The 18554-nt window shown below is 43.2% G+C and overlaps 1 protein-coding gene across 1 annotated transcript in view; it reads left to right on the top strand.

The window, feature by feature from the left end:
- Window positions 1-22: 22 nt before the first annotated feature.
- The window catches only part of ADCY9 (adenylate cyclase 9), a 105547-nt gene continuing 87015 nt past the window's right edge, over window positions 23-18554 (top strand). Inside the window, exons 1-2 of the mRNA XM_046666549.1 lie at window positions 23-201; window positions 463-2198. Of these exons, the coding sequence (XP_046522505.1) occupies window positions 506-2198 (1693 nt within the window). The 5' untranslated portion in view covers window positions 23-201; window positions 463-505. The remainder of the gene's footprint in view (window positions 202-462; window positions 2199-18554) is intronic.

Genomic DNA, 18554 nt, shown 5'->3' with positions numbered 1-18554 from the left:
ACGCCGCCTCCCGCGGGGCCGCCTCCCGCGGGGCGGGGACCGAGGGGTCCGGCCGCCGGCCTTGACGCAGTGGAGGCGCCGCTCCGCGCGGCATGAGGGGCCCGCCGCCGCCGCCGCCGCCGGGAGAGCCGTGTGTGCGAGAGCGGCGGGCTGCGTGAGGGCGCGGGCTGCACTTCCCTCGGAGCCGCGGCGGCGGAGCAGGCGAGTGTGCGCGGGGGGACGCGCGGGGCGCGGGCGGCGCTGGGGGCTCAGGGGTGTCCCCGGTCCGCCCCAGCTGCTGGGTCGGCCTGGAGGTGGGACGGCGGAGCGCTGATGAGCCAGGCTCCACAGTTCTGTGAGCATATGGTGCCTTTCCGAGTCGAGGCTGGGGCCGCCGCTCAGGAAGCTGGTGGATCTGTGGCCTTCAGGTGTGTGTGCCCGTGGGGGAATAAACGCCACTGACGCTGGGTGTCTCGCTGACAGGTCCCAGTGACCCCGGCCGGGGAGGCTCCGAGCGCTCGGCAACATGGCTTCTCCGCCCCACCAGCAGCTGCTGCAGCACCACAGCACCGAGGTGAGTTGTGACTCCAGCGGCGACAGCAACAGCGTGAGGGTCAAAATCAACCCCAAGCAGCTGTCCTCCAACAGCCACCCCAAACACTGCAAGTACAGCATCTCCTCCAGCTGTAGCAGCTCCGGGGACTCGGCGGGGGTCCCCCGGAGACTGGGCGTCGGAGGCCGCCTGCGCAGGCAGAAGAAGCTGCCCCAGCTGTTCGAGAGGGCCTCCAGCCGGTGGTGGGACCCCAAGTTCGACTCGGTGAACCTGGAGGAGGCTTGCATGGAGCGCTGCTTCCCGCAGACGCAGCGCCGCTTCCGGTATGCGCTCTTCTATATCGGCTTCGCCTGCCTTCTCTGGAGCATCTATTTTGGGGTCCACATGAGATCCAAACTGATTGCCATGGTCGCCCCTGCTCTGTGCTTCCTCGTGGTGTGTGTGGGCTTTTTTCTCTTTACCTTCACCAAGCTGTATGCCCGGCATTACGTGTGGACCTCGCTGGTTCTCACCCTCCTGGTGTTCGCCCTGACCCTGGCTGCCCAGTTTCAGGTTTTGACGCCTCTCTCAGGACGGGTTGACAGCTCCAATCATACACGGGCAGCCAAGCCCACAGACACTTGCTTATCTCAAGTGGGGAGCTTTTCCATGTGCATCGAAGTGCTCTTTTTGCTCTACACCGTCATGCACTTACCTTTGTACTTAAGCTTGTTTTTGGGAGTGGCGTATTCTGTTCTTTTTGAGACCTTTGGCTATCATTTCCGAGATGAAGATTGTTTCCCCTCGCCTGGGGCAGGGGCCCTGCACTGGGAGCTGCTGAGCCGGGCCCTGCTCCACGTCTGCGTTCACGCCATCGGGATCCACCTGTTCATCATGTCCCAGGTGAGATCCAGAAGCACCTTCCTCAAGGTGGGACAGTCAATTATGCACGGGAAGGATCTGGAAGTGGAAAAAGCCCTGAAAGAGAGGATGATTCATTCTGTGATGCCAAGAATCATAGCTGATGACCTGATGAAACAGGGGGATGAAGAGAGCGAGAATTCTGTCAAAAGGCATGCCACCTCCAGCCCCAAGAACAGGAAGAAAAAGTCTTCCATACAGAAGGCCCCTATTGCATTCCGCCCGTTTAAGATGCAGCAGATCGAAGAAGTCAGTATTTTATTTGCAGATATCGTGGGCTTCACCAAGATGAGTGCCAACAAGTCTGCTCACGCCCTGGTGGGTCTCCTCAATGATCTCTTTGGTCGCTTTGACCGGTTATGTGAAGAGACCAAGTGTGAGAAAATCAGCACCTTGGGGGACTGCTACTATTGTGTGGCAGGGTGCCCCGAGCCCCGGGCCGACCATGCCTACTGCTGCATCGAGATGGGCTTGGGCATGATAAGAGCCATTGAGCAGTTCTGCCAGGAGAAGAAGGAGATGGTGAACATGCGCGTTGGGGTTCACACGGGGACCGTGTTGTGCGGCATCTTGGGCATGAGGAGGTTTAAATTTGATGTGTGGTCCAATGACGTGAACTTGGCCAATCTCATGGAGCAGCTGGGAGTGGCTGGCAAGGTTCACATTTCTGAGGCCACTGCAAAATACCTAGATGATCGGTACGAAATGGAAGATGGGAAGGTTACTGAACGCCTCGGCCAGAGCGTTGTTGCCGACCAGTTGAAAGGTATGTGCGTTTCTTTGCCCTGTCACCTCCCTCCCCAATCCTGTGTGTGTTGAAAAAAACAAAACAAAAACAAAAACAGTCTCTCTCCAGTGTCAGTATCTGGAGGCAGATCAGTTGCCCCAGGACGCCTCACCGTGGGGTATCTCACGGCCAGTGGGACTTTTCCTCCAGTGAGTCAGATATCACAGATCTGTTCACACCATGACAGCGCTGACCTAGATGAGACCTTTAGAAGGAAGGAGAACTTTGAAAATGCATATCCTGCCAGCAGGCTGTTAATGTTTGTGAAATTCTGGGGGCAGGTCTGATGAGTGGAAGGAGATCGAGCCCTTCAGCAGTCACATCTGTGAAGCACTTGAAGAAATTGTCTTTGTGTTTCATTTGGTCCCACCAAAACCTTTTTCTGTGCCTTTTTCCGAAAATGTGAAGAATAAAACCTTTCTCCCCTCTAGGCCTCGCTTTGCTGAGATAAGGAAGTCGCTCAGCCCTACAGGACTCTTGAGATTTAGATGGAGTTATATACCCCTCAGTGCATACTGCCTTTGCTTAGGTCTCTTTTAAAAAAATGTTTGCACTTTCACCTTTCATTTATTTAATGATGCTTTCTTATCATGTTATTTGTCTTACCCTATAGACCACAGCGTTTAGTGGAACTTCTCAAGCCACCAGGTGATTTGAAAGTGAGAAATGCACCCAGGGCCGTGTTTAGACCCCCGTCCCCCCAGCCCCTCAGATTTGTATCTGGTCCCTTAAGCTCCTTACTGCCATTCTTGATGTTTTCACTGGGCTTCTTTTATTTTGTTTTTCTTATGTAGGACAAAAATCTCTGAGGTCTTGGAAGTGATAGCTAAGTAAATGGAACCAAAAGTAAGGATTCTAAATAACTACCCACTCCCCCTTTTAAACAATCCTTATGTTTTTCTAAAGTGTTCCAGATTGAGGGGAACGTCAGTTTTGGAAATGCATAAGAAAATAACATTGATTTTTAAAAGCCTAAATTTGTAAAGTTGTGTTGTGTTCTGTGGTGCCCACAGGTTGCATAATTACACAGTAAAAAGCCCCAGGAAAGGGTATCCTCAGAAGGAGAAGTCACAGCTTAAATCAGAGATGAGAGAAGCAGACTATATGAATCAGAGCCCGCAAGTGCCTGAGTTTGAGGCCTGAGTAGGTTTCAGCCTTGACATAACCTTGTGTGCTCAGTTGTTTTCTTTCTCTGCTGTGACTGGAGTTCCCCGTGTCTTTTACTTATTTGTTATCTGGCAAGGGTGCTTTATCCTTCTCTTGATTTTTCTTTATCCCATTAATTTTGTTAGCAGTTGATGAATTTATGGATGTAGTAGAAAAATATTTTTTGCCTGATAATGCCCTCTACCAGAGAGCTTGGAATGCCACCCTGATGAGGTCAGAAGCTGCGCTTTGCAGTTCGCTTGAGAGATGATCTTTGCTGTGGGAGGGTGGCTCCCCCTCCGTCTGAAGGTGCCAGTGGAGTGGGGTGTCAGTGGATGGGAACCTTGCTCACTATTTTGGCATCTTTAGGATCCCTAGTGTTGCTGGCTCTGTCCTCAGGGATTGTGGGACGGACTCCAGAGAACGGAGCTGTGCTGTATACGTTAAATTAAGTATGACAATGATAGCAATTTTGTAAGTGGTACTGTGAACAGTGTGTTTCTTGAATTCCAAAATAAAAAAAGATGTAATCATTAAGTATATCTGGAAGTCGCCAAGTCTTTAACTCTTTGGCCCTACCCATTTTTGTTAATTTATGGGTATTTTTATTTTCAATTTATGGATCAAGGGTCTCAAAAACACTGACAAAAAATACTAGAATGGGTTTGTTGATTTTTTTTACCTCAAAGGTGTAAATTTGATAAATGAATTTTGTCTTTAAATTTGTGTACACTTTATGTTTATGAAGGAGAAGTTTTGGTACTGGATGGGAGGTAGGGAAAGACAGAAGGCTTAGCTAAACTGGTGATTTTTTTATACGGTATTCTCTCCTTTAACGGTTTCCCTGAGACCATGATTTTTGCTTTATTCAGCCCGTTTTGAAAACCTTTGTGGACAGGACTCCAGTAATTGAGGATGTCTCCACAACTTCCTGACCCATTTTGAAACTGCACAGTTTGATTCTCCTGACATTGTACAAATCTGCTAAATTGAGATGATAGCTTAGTTTCTAGAAGACCCTTTGTGTCCGTGGGATTAAGGTTATATTCAAGATTTCTTTTAGCCTGCCTTTGGGTTTGTGACAGATACTTTCTATAAGGTTTTACCTCTCAGCCCCTTTGCTGATAATGGGGTTAAAAATACCTAGTAGAGGACTCTGTAAAAATGAACTTGGGGATTCTGGAAGTAGCCTGGCAGTATAAAAGGAAGCTACTCCTCTGTAATTTATCTGAACAGGCTTTGCGGAAGGGAGGACTTTCATTATTTCTGCACAGTCACTCACTCCTTGAAAATCTGTGTTGTGCTCTTACAATGCGCCTGACGCTGGATGCACCGGTGGACTCGTGACTGTTCTTGACCTTGGCGAGCTCAAAGTTAGAAACACCTGAGAGTATGTAGAGAGAGGGGAGTGCTTTTGAGAGTGCCTGTGCTTGAGGTGGACCTTGAGATCCAGCTGTGGCTCTCCGGGTAGATAGAAGAAGATTCGGAGCAGTGGGAGTAGGCTGGGGAAAGGCTTGAGGTTGTGTGTCTCGGTGGGTCGGGCGGTTGTAAGTAGTTCACTGGGACAAGGAAGGCTGTGGGTCACGTGGAAGGGGTTTGGATTTGTTCCTGTAGGTAATGGGGAGCTGCTGATAGGCTTTAAGCGGGAGTCCTAGGCGATCTGGTTTGGCGTTTTAGAAAGCTTACTCTTCCACTTCTAGGGAATGTGGGTTGGAAGGGTGTGAGACTGAGATTAGGGGCTGTTTCAGTAAATCCCAGGCAGGGGTGATGGTGGCCTGAACCAAGGTAACAGTGGGTGGTGATGGAGATGATGGGACAGATGTGGAGATGAGGGACAGACATGAGCAGTTGTAAGATCAACTTGATAGGACTTTGAACCAGATTTAAACAGACAGTGTGTGTGTGTATGTGTGTGCATGTGTGCGTGCACTTGATTGATTGAACAGGAGACGGCGTTTCAAGTTTCTGGAATTGACCTAGGGACTGTCTGGAGTCAGGGTGAGAGGCCTTTGAAGTTTTTATGGTGTGAGTGAAGAATGCAGGATCTAGTTGCAGAATATGAAGTAGGCCAGGAACCTGGCTTGTGTATTCATTCGTTCAACAAATAATTTATTTTGTGCTGGGCATGGTTCTAGGGGGTGGAGATACAGCAGTGAACAAAACAGACAAAATTCCTGCCATGTGGTGCTTCCCTTCTAATAGGGCAGTCTGACGGTAAACAGAGAAGTAACATACAGAGTTTGTTTTGTGTTCAGTTCTAAGGAGAAAACATAAAGCAGGATGGAAGATATGGACTATGGGTATGTGTATGTGACGTGTTAGATAGGGTGGCTGGTCACTGAGAGAGAAAGTTGAAAGAACTTTCAGCATAGGACTAGGATTTTGGAAATGATCCCATAAGTGAGGGGCAATCGTTATTAAAGATAGGGAGAAATGGTGTGATTTGAGTGATGAGAATAAGGGTCCTTCCACACCACTGGGACTAACCACTGGCTGCTCAGTTTTGCCTGGGTTCATAAGCAAAAAAAAGTGAGGAGGATTGTCTCGAACTGTTGGTTTTTCCTGTCACAGGTAAGAGAGTCACAAAGACAGGAAGTGAAACTGTCAGAAGAAACGTACAGACATCTTATTCTCCTCTCTCAAATATTAGGAAGGTAGAACAAAGGTGCTCAGTCATGCCAAATCCACACCGATGATCATGTCTTTGTAGAATGAATATCTGGTAGCTGTTACATTGTCAGCTGCGGAAATAAAACAAGACTTTCCCTGCAAGCCGAGCTTTTAGGCTCATGGAGCAACTAGGGGAGAAACCACTGATGTGCATCAGAACAGATGGTGCCCTACTGGCCACTTCAGTGACCAAGACCTTCACTGTGCTAATAGGTTACACTTAGAAGAGTTCCTGTCGCACTCCCCCTCCCCAGGCGCCCCCCCAGGGCCACTGCTCAAACTCACGGTGGCCTGAGGCTCTCTACGCGTTAGCCTTTGCCAACAGCTGTCCCAGACCAGAAGTCTGGGTTCCCTGGTTCCCTGCCAGCTCATAGCCAGGAACCCTGGCCAAGTACCAGTTTGGGGTGCAGTTTGCTTGCTCAGGTACACCCCTTGTTTACCTGATGGCTTGGATAGCTTGTTGCCACCTAAGCACGGGTCACTGTAGTGCCAGCATGTAGCTGACAGCTCAGTGCCCCCTCTTAAGTCATGCTGAAGAGAGATTCCATGCTCACCTGCGTTCTTGAGTGGGCTCTCATGTGCACATTGAAACAGAACATCTCAGGTAGCAAGTGGCAGAGTCAAAATGAAGCAGAAAATTTGGCTTGACAACTGGGATCAGAGACCAAACAGCTGTGGAGCTGATGCTCAGGCAGTCCCTGATGACAGTTTATTCAGGCTCCTTCAGACTAAATTATACGGCTTCCAGCAAGGAGCACACAGCTGTTAATTCTGAGGACCAGCTTGTGAGTAGAATTAGCTAGCCTTTGGCAAAGAAAGTTAAGGCTATGGTTGCTGCATTGCCAGTGGGATGAAGACGGAAGGAGGGTAATCTTTTCAGGTAGAATTACTGGGAAAGACAAAAATTAAAAAGAAGCAAATAGAATAAGTCAAGAAATTTCAGCATTCTCTTCTACTAGGCAGCCTGGCTCAAGTAATAATTGTGTTTCTACCTGCTGGTCAATGTCACCGTGTACTTTGCTGTGGAATAATAATCCTGAAAAAAAACCCAGTGAATTTTCTATCATGTGCGCGCATGTGCCTAACTTCTCCTCTTTCTGTTGGTTGGTGATTTCAGTGTTGGTGTTTCTGTTGGGATCTTGATATTGTAAGAGTGTGATTATTAATCATTAGGATTCTGCAGGTCTGCTGGCCTGGTGGTGGTAGGAAGCTGCTGACCGCCAGAGGAGCCCGCCTGAGTGGCTCCTCATCCCTGTGGTTCTTGGCGTCATTTGTACTTTGCGTATGAGACACCTAAATACCTTTTTTTCCCAGCAGGAACTAGCATCCTCGGAGGGAATTTTGTAAAGAGGTGAGAGTTTTTGAAACAGGAAGGGAACCGCAGTGTGAGGTCTAGACCAGCCAGGCTAAAGCGTTAATGCAGGACCGAGGTGAGGGAACTGAGCATATTACAGGCTGGCGGGGCTTCCACAGACAAGGAATGGGCCCAGGGCAGGGGTTGTCTTGGGAAGGATGGAGAAGGCCATGACATTCGTCAGTCTTGTTCGTGTTCCTGGTCAACTGCACTGGCCAAGCCAACGTGTGAAACTGTATTTTGTAAAATGTGTTTCCTCTTGTAAACCAGGTTTTGTTGTGTTTCCCCAGTGTTTGTTAACATTGTACCTGTAAAGATAATGCCCAGCATGCTCTGCTGAGGTAAGGGGATAGGCTCCTTCCCTTAGAATAGGCTGGAAGATCCGGCCCCCCACAGGATGCTGGTGGTGGTGGCAGGAACTGAACCCGAGGGTGGGAGCTGGGGACAGGAACAGATTTGAGAAGGGGGCAGAATTCTGGGGCTGGGATGATCGGGAACAGCTGTGACCAGCTTATGAGCCTTTCCGCAGCCAGTGGTTCTCAAACTTTTTGGTCTCAGGACTCCTTTACACCCCTGAAAATTATTGTGGAAGCTAAAAAGCTTGTGTTTATGTAAGTTATCTATTGATATTTACCATATTAGAAATTGAAACAAACTGACAAGTTTCAAAAATCTTTCCTTAATTCATTTCAAAATAATAACACCATTGTACCCATTGCATATTAATATAAATAATATTTTAATCAAAATAACCACATTTTCAAAAAATAACAATTTTCATAAATAAATTTGGTGAGAAGAGTGGCACTGTTTTACATTTCTGCAAATCTCTTCAATGTCTGGATTAATCAAAAACTGCTGGATTTTTAAAAAACTGGTAAAATACACATACAAATTTCCCATTTTAGCTATTTATAAGTGTGGCAGCTGGATTTTCTTAACTGCTTTGGCAACCTGTTGCAGTATGTTGAGGAATGTGTAGAAAATCTGGCTTTACAGGTGTCTAACTGGAAAATGGAGGAGCATTTCAGTAGCCTTTTTAGCTAATTGTGGATATTTTTCTTTGATACTGGACCAACACCCAACAGGTGGTCATTCCTTTGGCTTAGTTGTGATATGGAATCTGAAATCCTATTAATCATTTTTTTGTATGCCATGAAAACCCCATTGGGTTTTTGAATGACTCTTTACCAGGTGCAATTTTGTAATGTCACACATTGGTCATTTGGAAAATATTGTTGTCTTGAGTTACGCAGATCTTCCAAATGTTGACATAAGCAAAGTCTTTAAATATTGGGAAGATGGCAGCTTCACAGAGGCAGATGCGAGTTTTCCAAATTCTAGTTTTCACTTGAAAGTTTGAGTTTTATCACTGGCAACAAATACTGTCGGTTGTTTTCCTTGAAGTGACAGACTCATTTTGTTCATTTTTTGGGAACAGTCTACTGAATACTCAAGTCTGAAGGACCACAGTTTGTCTGTAGGTCAAGCATAAATGATGTTCCTTCAAAAAAGCAGCTAGTTCAGCTTGCAGCCCAGAGTTGCACGGGAGCCGTTCTTGACAGCCCGTCGTCCTTCATTGTGCCGTTGAAGTGCTATGGGCGCTTTTCCTAGCTCATCACACAGACTATTAAAGAGACGTGCTCTCAAGGTTGAGATTTAACACAATTCTTCATTTTTACTGCTTCATCAAAGGACATTCTTAAGAGAAACAAGCTGTTGTTTCCTTTTGCAAGTGTGTGGTGGTAATGAGCATGCTGATGACTAGCACAGTCTGGTACACTGCCTTGGTTCGTAGCAGTCTTACCCAGGTTTGCTGTTGCACCATCAGTGCAACGTCAGCACTGAAAAGAGCAAAGGAGGTCTTAGTGTTATTATGAAAATAATTTTGACCTCGCAGATGCCCTGCAGAGGTCTCAGGGATGCCTAGAGTCCATGGACCGTACTTTGAGAACTGCTTCCCTTGGCCGTAGGCTAGGAAGAGTGAGAGTTTTGTACCTCCTGCCCAAACACACGTTCTCACGTAGATGATAGACGTGTCACGTTTACTGTGGAAGTAGCAAGTGGCTTAAGTTTATGCGTTTATTTTTCTCAAAAAAATCCTTTGTGATTCTGCCAAATCTTTGTTGCTGTTGTTTAGGGTTCATGATGAAGATGATCAACTTTCAACTTTGTTTTTTAAATTTTTTTTGCAAAGCTCATCCTTTGGCAGTGTAGTTTAGTGGGTGGTGGCATGGATTTTGATTTCCCATCCATTTGGATTCAATTCTCAGTTCTGCAGTTTCTGAACCAGGGAACCTTGGGCAGGCTTTGCAGGGGCTCTACAATTTACAGGAATGACAATACCTCTGTCAGAGGGCTATTGGGAGAATCAAATGAATTGAAGATGCAAGTAAAGCACTTGTTAGCCTAGTGACTCGATTGCAACGGCTGTTCAATAAATAATAACCAACTCTTCTGCCTGGGTCAGTCACGTTATATACTGCTCCCAAGGGTGTTTCTTTTTTCCTACACTCTGTTTGGTGCACATCTTGTATAATTTGGTACTGAAACCCAGAACACACCAGGGACTGTGATTGTGTCACTTTCTTGAATTAAAAAGGGCAAGTGTCCAAAACACAGAACACTGATAGCTTGCCCTGGTTAAACTGTAGCTGCCAAGTTTGGCAGCTTCTTTACTGAAAGCCCCCGGGAGTTCAGGCAGTATTGCTCTTAAGCTGCTTCTGTCCGCAGAGCTTAGAGGTGCTTAAGATGATGGGCCCCTGATAGTTGAGGAATTATGGGAAAATCTTCAGCTTTTTGAATCCACAGATATTGGCTGAGGTTTGAACTAGGGCATTTACTCAGCTCTGCCGTATTCTACTGTAAACTCATTTATTTATTCAATAAATATCAAATGAGTTCCTGTTTGGGAGGCCTGCACTAGGTTCTCGAGAGGGAGTCTTCTGCTCTCATGGAGCATACAGCCTAGAAGGGGAAGTAGACATTGATCAAATCATCACCAGTAATGCATTAGACTTACTGGTCGTAGTACGAATAGGGCTGGGAGGTAGGGACAGTTATCATCTCCATTTTATAGGTGACTGACGGAACTGAAACACAGAGAGGCTAAGTGACTTGGGATAGTCACATAGCTAGAAAGAGCTGCTAAGTGGTGGAGCCAGTATTTAAACCCAAAGTACTATATTAGAAAACACCAGTACCCACTTCATAGGATTGTTGTAAGGATTAAAGGAGAAAATAACGTTAAGTCCTTAGAAAAGTACTTGGCATATAGTAACTCTCAGTGGAGATTAGATTTACTAGCTAGTGTTATTGGAAGTGGGGACAATTGTCTTAGCAGCAGCGATGGCAGAAAAACAACAGTACCTTTGTTTAGCTCTTTCCAGTTCACAGAGTGTTTTCATGCACATTGTAATCTCAACCATTGTGACATCTTAGGATCATGGGAACTGTATGTTTAGAAGTTTATGTTTTGTTTGCTTGATATTTTTAGAAGGTTATATTTTATTTGCTTGGTTCTTTCCCTTTATATACCAGTTTTCAGGCTGAGTTGGTTTCTTCACATTCTCTGAAGGTGACCGTTGATTTTTTCCAGGAATCAGTGGATTTTAGCTTATTTGGATTTTAGCTTATTTGATGTATTTCACTCCATTACAGATATCATTTTTTGTGATGCTCAAATTGTCCCATCTTGGGCCCATGGGACCCCCTTCAAATTGGCCTCTGAGTCCTTGTCATATAACCCAGTAGTCTTTGATAGCTTTCTTACTCATTTAGTAACATTTTTAAGGAGTAGAGAAATTATAGGTATTAAAATGTCATTAATTCTGTTTTTCTGATATGTTTAGTCAGAGAGACTGAACTAAAGTTTACCCTCTCCTTTTTTGAAAAGAAAATTAATAGTATATGCGTGTTTATATGAAGAAATAGCATTGCAGAAGACACAGTTCGTGCTTCAGGCTCTTTGGAAGCTTTAATTTGCGTTCTTACAGTTGACAGCTATAGAGCCACGCAGCATTTCTTTCTACAGTGTCTTCCCACAAATGCCTGTTGAAGGACAGGTGCTTGTGAATGTTCATAAATGGGAATGAAGAACAATAAAATGAAAGAAATCCTACACCAAAATGTAGATTACCTGTTTGCAGTTTGGAGAGCGTCCCAGCCCAGCAAGTCCCCATCCCCTAGAATAGCTGTAGAAGGTTCCAGAAAGCCCAACTCCAGGAATTCCCTTCCTAGGGTCCTGAATAGTGCTTCCTGGAATGACCGCCCTGCCACTCTCCTTTCCGTCTTGCATAAGGTGTGTTTGACTTATTTATTTTATGATCTGTCTCCCCCTCGACTAGAATGTGTCTTGAGAGCAGGAATTTTCACAAGTTTTATTTACTGTTGTATTCCTAGTGCCAGGAACATAGCCTGGCATAGAGTAGATATGCTTGATAATGTGAGTGGAGTGAATGAATGAATGAATGAATGAATATTATAACTACTCCCCCTCCGCATGTGGGCACTCTGTTGTGTGTGAAACCACACCCTGAACATCTGCACAGAACAAACCAGAAGGTAGGGGGAAGTAACAACTGGTTTTTTAGGAATGGTTGAGTGGTTTATTAAATAGAGGCTATAGTGGGTCTTGAAAGGCCATAGGGAAGGAGATGGGAGAGAGAGCTGCAAATGCACAGCGCCCTCACAGGAGTATGATCAGGCCGTGATGCGGGAGAGGGACAGCCTCAGGACCCCAGGCTCTGTGGCCTGCAGGGAAGGCCCCGGGTGGGGCAGCTGGGCTGTGGGGCAGGAACTAGGATGATTGAAAACGCGTGTGTTTATTTAGGGCCCAGGAAATGCGGGGTTGAACGGTTTAGTTTAGGCAATCATTTTTAAGCTTTTTAAAATGGAGATTTCGAGAAGTGTATTTATGTTTCATAATGCTGTAGCTCCTTATAATTCTTATTTGATTATCATTTTTGCACATGAAAAGCCAGCGTACCCTCTTTTTGGGCAAAGCTCCAGGATAGTCTTTGTGCATAATTTCCAGGATTTTTATGTAATGCTATTAAATTCTGTTCTTTTTTTTTTTTTTCCTTCCAAGGAAAAATGTGCTACTGGAAGCAGCTTTTGAATAATTTATATTTGTGTTCGAAATATTTGGGAAATATTGACTTCGGTTTTTTACCATCCAGTTTGTAGAGAGGAAGAAAACCCACATGTGTGAGATTTATTTCCTTGTAAATGGATATTAAAATACAATATAGCATTAAGACTTTGATATTTTAAGTAATTTTAAGTGATATTTTAAGTAAGAAGGTTGCGCAGTGATTGACTTCGTTTTGCCCTATTAAGTGTTAATATTCAAAATGTGGATTGCATTGCATCCTGTACTTTCAGAAATGAGTTATTTACCCTGTGAGAAAATGCTTCTTATGGTCATTAATGTTAGTTTTTGTTTTGTGAATGAGCTGTCTAAAAACTGGGAGGGGGAGGGTGTTTCTGAAAGGAAACCACTTTTATGGAATTATCTTATTATTTGTAAAAATGAATTTGTTCGGTAGATTAGCTTTTCATCTTACGACGTTTTCGCCACTAACTAGTTAATCACTTTTGGGAAAATAATCTCTCATCTTGTCAATTTTCTCCTATTTGTAAAACATTGTTTGAATTAGATGTGTTTTAAATTCCTCTCTATTCTCTAAGAACAGCTGAGCCTCTCATATGATTGGGAAATAGTACACGTTTTTAATACGAAGAAATGGTTTCTTCTTTGTCCATTTGTTTAAACTCTGAGCCCTCATTCAGACAAATTTAGCATATGGAAACTCAGATTTATAGAACTGCTAAATTGCAGGGCATGTATGAGATTCTTAACTTTCTAAAAGATTCTTCCTTTAAATATAAATAAATAAGATCAAGTTATAGAGGTATAATTTACGTGTGTCTTTTTTGGATCACATTTGTTTTATAAAGCCAGGGTATCATTAGAGGAACCCCACTGATTTTGAAAGTTTGAGAAACACTTTTGAAATGGCGTGGAGAAAATGTGATGTGATTAGGTTTTTTAAAAAAATATGCTTCAGTTCCTGTTTGAACATTATTTTGGAGAGAGATTGGAAGGTTAGTTGCCAATAAAATTAATTTCACTGTGTTGGCAAGTTTTTCCATTAGTAGAATCGAGCAAATGTTGGATTAATAGTGTGCTTATGATTATTCCATTAATAAAAGACTCACTTGCTCCTGATGCTGAGTTCCTGGACCTGCTGACGGTATATTTAATGTGTCAGGGTCCTATATATTTGCTGTGTGTTTAATGTGACTCTAGTAGTCCAAAAATTAATGCACCTGAAAGTGCCTCCGTAGACCTCGTAATTAAAAGTTAGAGGTCACTGATGATAAAAAGAAACGCTTGGATTTAATTATAAAGGATTTATAAAAGATTTGAATGGTTTTCTTACCCTTTCTTAGGAACAGTAAAGCAGCTCATGGAAAGTAATGTAACATTTGCTCTGATTTGCATGGCTGGTGAAATAAACAAAGTAGAAAAGGAAAAACCGTCTACTTTGTTCTGAAAGACAGTGTTGTCATTGGGTACATATGTCATCGGACCTGTGAGAGAATCTCACCTCAACAAAGAGCCAACTTGTGAAACTGTAGCTTCCCTTAGAGAAACTGTTATTCACAGCCTGTGGGATCATATGTTTTCTTCAGGCTGAAGTGACTGACTCAGTGTGTAAGTCAGTGCAGAAGGTTAAAAAATTTGAGAACTACCATGCCAACAAAACATTTCAAAGGACTTTTCTTGTCTCTAACACACTTTTCATAGTGAATTTCTCAGCTGGAGTAACTTCTTAACTCTGTGTTTTTTCTGGATCCTGAAAAAAGTTGTGATTATGAACACTTTCAGAGCTGATGATTCTAAGATACCGTCTTTGTCCCTCTGCCATTTGAAGTTCAAATGGAAATGTTTGCTTTCATAGCTCTAGTCATGATGTTGCTTTATTTAGTAGCTATTAAATTTCCAATTCCATATACTCCCCTGGAGATGTTCCAGTTTGCACTAAGGTTTCTGTTTCTTTTTACAGCATTGCTTATGGGGTGTGGAACTTTCCTGAACAAGGAATATGAACAAGGTTCTTACAGTGGATGATTTTAAGCTTTTCATTTTTTAGTAACAGCTTTTTTGAGATACAATTCACATTCCATATAATTCACTCATTTAAAGTATGCAATTCAGTGATTTTTAGTATATTCACCGATATGTGCAACCATTACCGCAGTCAATTTCAGAATGTTTTTATCACCTCAAAAAGAAACCCTATACTCATTAGAATCACTCTCCATTTCCCCCTAATCCTCTCAGCCCCCAGCAACTGCTAATCTACTTTCTGTCTCTGTGGATTTGCCAATTCTGGTCATTTCGTATACATGGAATCATACAATATGCAGCCTTTTGTGTCTGGCTTTTTTCACTCAGCCTACATTGTAGCACGTATCAGTACTTAGATTCCTTTTTATGGTCACATAATATTCCATCATATGGATACACAATATTTTATTTATCCGTTCATCAGTTGATGAAAAGGCAGTTCATTTTTTGAAATCAACATTCAAGCCAATTGTTTGAAAATAAGTTGAAATGATAAAAAAATCTTTTATTATTTAATAATGTACCTTGACTAAAGTTTAGCCATTTCATTTTCACTAGTGTTCAGAAGTATTCCTGAAAAGTGTGATTAAATGAGATTTAATACTGAATTGTAATTTAATGTGAATGTTTCACGTAATCAGTTTAGTGTTTTTTTAAACAGCTATCCTCATTTCTAAGCTTGATCCAGGTGGATTAAGTATTGAATTCTCTGATCCTTTCCCTTTCTCTCAGCTGGCTCCCTAATTGACAGCTTTAGGAGTAGCATGTGTTTGAATATGAAACCAGCCTCATTTGATATGTTGTTAGATATAAATATCAATTACAGTAAGTCTTTCTGGATGGTCGAATTTTCTCAAGAGCTGAGGATTTTTGCCTTTAGTCAATGAGACATTTTCTTGTTTTAACCAGTTTAGGCATTTGGTTTTACATTTCTGAAATATATAAAACACTTTCTTACCTTCATAAAAATGAAATATGTCAAATAAAATTAAATTTTCTTGATGACTCAGTTATTTTTATTGCCTGTTATTCGGCTTTTACTGATACATAAATTTCCCTATAAAAACAGGAATTTTTGCTTTGTTTTAAATAAACTGAAATTGCTCTGTTTTTCCAGTGCTTATATTTTAAAATAATTTTTCTACTTGGTGTCTTGCTGTCAGCTTATGTAACTATTAGTATGCTTTCCTGTAACAGCTTTGCTCCTGATTTTCACTTTCGTCTGTAAAAAACCTCACATAACCAAGCTTTTTAACCCTACAGATACAGTTTGATTAAAAGGATTGAGAATTCGGTCTTTGTGCAATTTTTTGGTTGTCAGCTATATTCTGAATAAGTTGCTAGGTACTGAGTTCAGGATGAGTAAGATGTTATTACAGTTATTTTTAGTATATTTTTAAAGGGGAGGAGAAAGGGAAATTTGAATCAAATTTGTGTCTTAGTAAATGGAGCATGTTTTCCACAAGACCAAAGTAGATTTCCTTTGAGTATGTAGACATAGAAATGGGAATTATAGATTAGATTCTATAACTAATGATGAATTAATTAGAATTAATTCATTCTATAGTTATATTGTAAAGCTAAAATGTGAATGTTAAATTAGAGAAGTATTGATTGTTGTTGAAATTTACCAGAATTTTAGAAAAGTACTTTGCAGACTTTCTCAAGAAACATCTGGTAAGAGTCACTGTTTGGTAGCAGTTTTGTGTGTTCTCTAACATAACGCCCTGCCAAGGAAGAGCAGGCCGCGTTTCTGCCTCTTTGGTTTAAAGTGAAGGTGTGCATGGATTTTCACCCCAGAAATGTAGTCACTGTCTGGCGTTCAGTAGTGCTGGTTTGTTGTTGTTGTTTGTTGTTTGTTTTAGGAAGGTTTATTCTTCCTGAAGGGCCTGGCCAGGTGCCACTGCACGCCAGCAGGTTCATAAGTTACATGATCTGCGCTCTGCCCCTCCCTCCGCAGCTTGTGTTCCTGTGTCTGCCAAGTCTGCTAAGGCATCAGCCTTCCAGTTTCATAAGGCTGGATGCTTCCATTAAAAATTAAAGCAGATTCAGGGGGCCAGCCCGGTGGCGCGGTGGGTAAGTTCACACGTTCTGCTTCGCTGGCCCGGGGTCTGCCGGTTTGGATCCTGGGTGCAGACATGGCACCTCTTGGCAAGCCATGCTGTGGTAGGCATCCCACATATGAAGTAGAGGGAGATGGGCACGGATGTTAGCTCAGGGCCAGTCTTCCTCAGCAAAAAGAGGAGGATTGCAGCAGATGTTAGCTCAGGGCTAATCTTCTTCTTCTTCAAAAAAAATTAAAGTAGATTCAGTTCTTAGGAGCGTGGGTTGTCAACATCTTAATTTTCAAAGTAGTCAATATGTAGTTACTTAATAAATGGCATGTAGTTTTCTCAAAAAAAGGCAGTCTCAGCATGTCTTCTCTTCAGGGAAGTGAGTTGTCAGACCTGATGTGTTCTGGTCAGGATTAAATGAGATAAGCACTTAAATAAGATAAGAAGAGCTCCTGGCACGTGGTAGGTGTTCAGCAAATGTTGGTTTTTGCCTTCCTGCCTTCCCCCCCAAACCTGTTTTCCTCAGCATTGAAACCCACATAGCCAGTGGTAACCCATGAGTAGCTATGAGGAAGCTGGGGGACAGGAGGAGTATGAGCTCTAATGCCCAACCTCATGCCAGACACATGCTAGCAGCAGGAAGCACGGTGGCCTCCACTTGGATTGAAGGCAGGAGTCATAAGCAGACTTCCCCAATACCCAGACAGAGCTCACCTTTTTGTCTTTGGTGCGCACCCGCCCTTTGTACCTGCTTCCTCTAGCCCTGCACTTAGCCTCTCCTCTGGCCGTGAGCAGGAGGCACAGCGTGATCTGAGGGAGGGAGCCCGCGAAAAACAGATCCACTGGAAGCTGGACACAGCAGCCTGCCACAATGGGGCTGTGCAGAAAAATAAAGCAGAGTGAGAACACGGACACTGACGTCAGTGGTTTTATATCTGGTGGGCGAAAGGTGCGTTAATCTCTCTGAGTAGATGTTAACTAATGTACAACTATCACCTCTAATTCCAAGCATTTTCATCTCCCCAAAAGGAAACCTGTACCCGTTAAGCAGTTACTCCCCATTCTTCCCTACTCCCAGCACCTGACAACCACTAATCTACTTTCTGTCTCTCTGCATTTGGCTGTGCTGGACATTTTATATGAATGAATCATACAATATGGGACCTTTTGTGTCTGGCTTCTTTCACTGAGCGTAATGTTTTCAAGGTTCATCCATATTGTAGCACGTATCAGTGCTTCCTTCCTTTTTATGGCTGATTACAGTCGCGTTGCTGAACAAGAGGAATACGTTCTGAGAAATGTGTCGTTAGGTGATTTTGTTGTTGTATAAACGTCATAGAATGTACTTAGACAAATCTAGATGGTATACTTACCACGCACCTAGGCTCTATTCTACTGATCTGTGGGACCACTGTCGTATGTGCGGTCTGTTGTTGACCACAACGTCCTTATGTGGCGTATGACTGTGTTCCATTGTGTAGATAGACCACATTTTATTTATCCGTTCATCTGTTGATGGATGTTTGGGCTCTTTCCACCTTTTGACTTTTGTGAATAATGCTGCTATAAACACTCATGTACAAGTTTTTGTTTGAGTACATGTTTTCGGTTCTTTTTTTAGTTTTTGCCTAGGAGTGGAAGTGCTAGGTCATATGGTGACTCTATGTCTAACTTTTTGACAAACCTCTGCCACTTTTTAAAATGAGACACTTGTAGGAAGCACCCTGTAAAAAGTCACATATGGCAGTCAGATGTTTTTAAAAACCATGCTCCAAGTTGAGAGTGAAGCTGGTAATAGGTAGTGCTATGAATTATGCATCTTGTTTGAAATAATGACTTTGTTCCCTGTAAGTTAGAATGGTGTTGTGATTAGGATAAACTCATAATATAGATAGGATATGTTTAGAGACTTTTTCTCTTTGATAAACGTATGAGTTTTGGCTGTCTCCTTCAGGCTGGCATTGGAGTTGGCA

This window comes from Equus quagga, chromosome 7, assembly GCF_021613505.1.
Source record: "Equus quagga isolate Etosha38 chromosome 7, UCLA_HA_Equagga_1.0, whole genome shotgun sequence".
NCBI classification, from domain to species: Eukaryota; Metazoa; Chordata; class Mammalia; order Perissodactyla; family Equidae; genus Equus; species Equus quagga.
This window is presented reverse-complemented; position numbering and strand designations above follow the sequence as displayed.